The sequence below is a fragment of the Styela clava genome, chromosome 14, assembly GCF_964204865.1.
Source record: "Styela clava chromosome 14, kaStyClav1.hap1.2, whole genome shotgun sequence".
Classification (NCBI taxonomy): domain Eukaryota; kingdom Metazoa; phylum Chordata; class Ascidiacea; order Stolidobranchia; family Styelidae; genus Styela; species Styela clava.
In genome coordinates this window covers 17266002-17272379 of record NC_135263.1, presented here as the reverse complement: position 1 = coordinate 17272379, position 6378 = coordinate 17266002, and the positions used below count along the sequence as shown (strand labels likewise).

General features: G+C 36.6%; 1 protein-coding gene across 1 annotated transcript; it reads left to right on the top strand.

Annotated features, from left to right (window-relative positions):
- Positions 1-542: 542 nt before the first annotated feature.
- On the top strand, positions 543-2959 carry LOC120341360 (chemokine-like protein TAFA-3). Its single transcript, XM_039409850.2, has 3 exons — positions 543-679; positions 1596-1757; positions 1955-2959. Exons 1-3 carry the CDS (start codon positions 559-561, stop codon positions 2116-2118), a joined length of 447 nt encoding a protein of 148 aa, XP_039265784.1. The 5' UTR covers positions 543-558; the 3' UTR covers positions 2119-2959.
- Positions 2960-6378: the final 3419 nt, after the last annotated feature.

Genomic DNA, 6378 nt, shown 5'->3' with positions numbered 1-6378 from the left:
CTGTCTCGAATACTGACAGAAGTGACAGGAGCTCGCTCATGCACCAAAAAGGGTTTGAACTTTAATTATATCATTTACCCGTTTGCAAGTTTCAAAATTGAAAATTTATTGTTTTTTGTATTTCCACTTTTACAAAAGTATATAATAACTCATAGGACAAAAATGGCGTCAGAATGAAGAATTTGAGTGTAGAATGTTAAAATATAGACTTTCAAAATTGATTGTGTTGTGTTCACGTAACTACATTATCTGCTACGTACTCAATGACCACATTTAATCATAGCCAACGTTTGTGTTGCGAGTTTCAAACAGGTTTATCCTTTATATAGATATATATGTTGGAAGATAGCAGGTGATTTGACACAATTCAAGTTAAAAAAAAGAAAACGAATTAGCTTGTGACAAGGTTGGAGCGTCGTACACGTCAATTGAGACAATTGAGTAATTAAAACATTGTAATAACTGTAATATTCTAATTGCAAAATATATGGCTATTCATGTTAATAATCGCATTATTTTCACAGTTAAACATATAAATTTTATCATAGAATATTTATAATGAGACCATTTGCTCTTCTACCATTGTCGTCGAATCGTCGATTCGTTTTATTTATCGTACTGGTGTTTGCGACGTTATCAACACTGTGCCTTTTGAAATTGGACCCAATATCAAAAAGAGGTAATTACTCCTACAAAAATTTTAGATTTTGTTTACGCTTAACTCTGTTTATGTTTGATTATCCCCGAAAAGTTCAGTAGTCTAGGACGCTTTGCACAAAAAGTCATGTTTTCTCTAAATTATGATCCAAATGATATCCTCGGCCTCGGCGACAAGCTTGTATCCGCTGCACAAAATTATTGCAAAAATATTGATGGCCACAAAACCTCCGAAGAAAATCTTACAGAGAACGTTACGATTAGTAAATTGCGCAGCATGGATAGTTATTTCCAAACATATTTCCAACATAAATGGTTCGTATTGGTTTGAATATGTAAATCAAGCCGTGAATATGGAAAATTATGTGACGGTGGTGAGAAAGTGCTGATCATCATTTGGGCGACGCAGAGGGATTGATTGGGATGATTAGTTATCCAGCAAGACGGGTGACCCCCCTCATATAACTTCACGCTCTTGACTGACCTAGAAAGCGATTTCAGGAAAGGCTTATCAGCACGAAGTTTGACGTAGGGAAGGCACATCATTCATTGGACTTGAATCCCCTTCTATTTTCTATCTGTGGGAATTTGCTAAGAACAATGTGTATCAGAACATTCCTTAAATAATTGGTGAACTCAAAACTGTAGCAATTGCCGCGAAAATAAAAATAAATACTCACAGAGGAGTGCGTGTGAATGATGGACGATTTTGTGCGACGGATGCAAGCCATTCCAAAGCCTCGACCTGGGAGGTGATTTGGCACATAATCGGGAGAGAACATAACTTTTGTGCAAAACATCCTAGATTCCTTAATCTTCCGCATACAGTCATGCACAAACAGGAGTTCGAGTGTTCTTCTTTTTTGTAGAAGTAATTGGGCAATTTATGGGTTCGGGGGTTACCCTATATATATATCAAATTATTTTATGTTTTTCAGTTCTGATCGAAAGTTGCGAAGTAATCGAGCATGTGAACAAATCAGCGATAGAATCTGTTGATAATAAATTGTTAGTAACAAATGAGAAGCAGACAGTGAAATGTTTATGCAAAAACGGCAAAGTTGCTGGAACGAATAGAGGAAAACCTGCATGCGTATCAGGTGGAATACATAATTATTGCATCGTTTTATTTAATATAAGTTTTTACTTTAGTTTAATCTGGTATGAGCGAGTAATCCCAATCCCTTTGCGTTGCAAATCCGATACTTGAGTCCAATTTATGCCGTTGATGATTTATGCCGCAATAGCTTCTGCTAGTAAAAGAGCGAAACACTAATGCAATTTTTTTCACCAACAGCCTATGTTCTTCAATTTGGTCGTTTCTGTGATATGCAACCATGCCTTCCTGATGAACTTTGCAGAGTATTTTACGACAGATCTGGATGGAGATGTATTCATAAAAGTAAAACTACAGTAGTCAGGATTCAAGAAAATAAACGGGAAAAAATCAAAGTGACATGAAATGCAAAACTGAAAGTTTAAACGTTCAAAGTTTGAACGCCATTGTGGCGAACGCCAGAGATTTTTTTAATAAAAATTACGTTAACCAGAGATATGACGCTCACTCTGGCTAGTATTCAACGTCGTTTGTTTGATATTTTTGAAATTATATACTAATTGATAATTTAAGGGGGGCTACGAGATGTTCAAAGGCTTCTTTATTCCGAAGTTCTTGATAGGTAGTGAGAAGTCACACCCATGTCCAATTGTCAGTACCTAGTCTACTTGGTTTCAGGTCATACCTTACTATTTTTAATTTATTAATTAATTAATGATGGGAAAATTAGATTACTCATGGTTTTATGAAATGCTAACCCAATTCTGCTACACACTTAACTAGGTCATGACATACAATAAGATTCAATTTGGTAGGGACAAACAAATAGTGAAAATGTCTAGACAGGCACGTGATCAATCGCTCTCACAATCTCCCATTTATTTCTGCAATTACAAGCTACAATTGTAGGCTATAAAATTGTTTTATAAATGATCTATGAAAAACGTTAAACAAACCGTATATCCACCTGTTTTGCACTATTGAATCCATGAATGTGCCATATCTGATATTTCTAATGGGATACTATATACTCTTGGGCCAATATTTTATTTTTATAGCTAAATTGTCATTCAACACTAGCAGTAACACTGATCGCTAGTATTAATTAAAGATTGAAATTTTTGCACGGCTGGGCCGTGCGTTTAGCTGTGATCAGTCCCACGCCAGTACAATCTATTCTAAAATACACATTTCTGAAATATATACTCTTACCAGAAATTACATTTAAAACCCATACTTACAAAAACAATATTTACACGTGTCAATTGACGCGCGTTACCAACCTTTTTTTTTTAAACACAAGGGGGTAGTTTAATAAACAATTGAGTTTTTCAGGTCTGCCGTCTTGAAATTTCACATTGTAGGGCCCCTGACTCCAATTTCACGACGCTTTCATCTTCTCACTAATATTTCAGACAGTGTTCGGTAGCATGCTTTAAAGTATTTCACGAGCTTGTCGATCAGTATATGGTTGGGATTTGGGAATATAACATTTCGATAAAACGTTTTGCCACTAATGTCAAATTATTCGAATTTGAAATACCGTTCTCATCAGCTGACATCTGGTAAAGTTTTAAATGGAAGTTATACGTCGCCAACTGATACGCCAACGAAACATCCAGTGGAGATCAATTACATTTGAGACAGAAAACTTAAAACTTGGAAATAAACTGGTATTTTCCACATTCATAACACGCGAGTTGTAAAGAATTTTGATAGGATTTTATACATTTATCACGAAGTAGGGAAAACCGATTGTAACATAACTTACCAGTGGATATTTAGAATACCTCGCGTTGGCGCAATGAACTGTCGTGTCTTCCATAATCATCCAACGAGATTCGAACCTGCGAGAACGCATTAGAGTAAGCAACATTGCGGAGGCAATCTTTTTGTGACGCTTGAGAGTTAAGACGAAGCCCTGACTGTTTTTTGCACTAAACCGACCCATATTAGGGTGCACGCATAATATATATATATATATATGCATATCTATATTTTAAAAATATCATCATCTCAAATATTTACGTAATGTATGTCAGGTTATTCAAAGCACAGAACGCAAACAGGAAGGGGTAAATTATAAAAATGACCTTAACGCTGAAAACCTAACAGCTGCAGAGAAGTTTATTACAAACTTTTTTGTAACTTTGAAAGCAGATTCATATAACTATCTACTACCTACACACAGATTATGTAAATTAACTTTCGATAGACCGTAATTCGAGGGAGACATCAATGCGTGATCATGAGAATACATAGGACAACGGATTTAAAAGTTAAACATAGCGAATCGCGGCATTCTGTCTATGGAAATATTAAGCAGTTCTCCAGTTGCATAATAGTGGCGCAACAACCAACAAACAGATAACATGCAACACATTGAGAACATGACAATTCTAGTTAACTTATAGTACATACGACAAGATAAGATCTCGAACGCCAGGGCTAATATATAGCCTATCTATGTCACATGCTTGAGCTATACATCCAAAACATACGAAGCCCCATACTTTTGCATCCACGGGCATCCTTTCCGAATATTCAGTTTCAGCGAAATTGAATTCCTTTATTATTTATTCAAAATCAACACCGCTTTTTTAAAATGTGAGGATAATCTTGGTCGGGGGCGAGACGTTTTATAGCCATTACTTGTAAGCAGTGGTGAGATTCACTTTTTTGTCAGCCGCTTCCATCACAGAGGTCATATCTTTTACCCGACTCTGTTACAAAAAGTCATTGACAGTAACCAATAATGCTAACAGGTTCGCTGATCTCATATAAAATTCCGTGAGACGATTCTATAGAACCGGTGCGAACCGGCTGAATTCCACCACTGCTAGTAACTATAGATTACAGGCCGCTGGAATACGATCACGGAATCAGAAAACGCTTAACAACAAATAGCCTAGCAACCTAGCCCCTGCTATAGGCCGCTGTAAAGAGTATTTTTACGTCGTAATAGTGCACGGGTCGGCAAAGTTGACTTTCAATTGTGCCAACGGCCAACTTGTAAAGTTCAATGTCAAAATATACGTTGGCGTGCCCATGAAAAATTGCGTTATGTAATCATACCTGAGGACAATACAGATTGACGTAAAATTGCTTGTATAGTTTACACTACCTAAAGTTATTTGCTTCAATGTACTTAAATAAATTTCGCGACAAATATTATAGTTACTTTCATTATAGGGTTACCATATTTTTTTGCCTTCAAAGCGGGACGCCTCCTGTAACTTTACAGTTTCCGATTTTACTACATAGGCCTAGATTTAAGCAATCCCGGCTGTCTTCATTAACCATATTGTCATCGAGAGTTCATGCGCATATTCTCTGTCTAAATATCGGGTTCAGTTCGAAAAATAGAAAAGAATAGACGCTAACGATACAAATGATCCGAATTTAGATTTTTTTTATGTACAGCAAAAGGAACAAAGAATAATGAAATAGTCTGTCGTTTTCAAGCATTGAGAATTTATTTACTTATTCGCCCAAGCATGCTTCTCTGTAGATAACATCTTTAAAAAAACGTTGTTCAATGTTACATTCAAATGAACGTCCGAACAGGACCAATTAGAATTGATTTTACATGTGATACGTTCGCTAACAATGTTAGCGGGAAACAACAAAACAAACAAAATAACGCATTCACCTTCAGTAAGTACGCTAGCGTTGCGCTACACCAGCAACAATATGTTCGTGTATTATGCTAGATGGCTGAGCGCAAAAGCGGGACTTTTGGCTGACTTGTCGGGACGGCGGAACAAGAAGCTAAAAAGCGGGACTGTCCCGCCTAAAGTGGGACCTATGGTAAGCCTATTTTCATTATATATACAAAAGTATTCACTATAATATTCAATTTTAGTGGGATCTCTGTCGTTGCTTTTCCTCACTCAGAACTTTTATATTTGGCTCGGCTCGAATACAGAAAGCAAAGCTTTTGCTACTTATCTAAGATCACCAAATGTGGCTTCCCGCAATTGGCGATATATTATGCAACTTTGCTACTTCGTTTTTGTAACGAGAAACTGCTGTTTTAAAATTCATCTTTGAATATTTTTTTGTGTTTGGTTTCAAAATGAAGTTCAATACTTGAGATACAGCAGACGTGTTGACATCAGAGTGTACATTAAGCTCTTTCATTACGACAGATAACCCCCAGATCTGTTGTCTAGGACCACGACTCTTGAAATTGTCTCACATCTGTTTTAGATTTCTTGGCTGCGCAGACTAAGCCTAACATCCCGGTTGCGAATAAAACGCAAATATCGGCTGGCGAGCGAACAATAATGACGTGAAATAATGGGAAAAAAATGATATCACGGAGCAATAGAATAAAACGCAGCATATATAATCATGTGTATTTCACCAAATGTAAGGTATTTTTTTTTATTATTTTAACATTTTAAAAGTTTTTTTGGATAAATGTTCACGACGCCGGTGCCGCATAAAATAACCTCGCGTGCGGGGGATGCCAACCCCTGTACTAGTGCCTGGAGTTAGATCCGAATCCATCGCAGGCAGATTTGCAATAAGTTCATCTTCATTAATAATTGTGATCTTGAAATTTCCATAACTCGGTGGCAAATAGCAATAATGCCCCGTTTACTTTGCAGACTTGTGCAGAGGTTCGTCGTGATCCGGGTGAAACATAATTAAAAAAA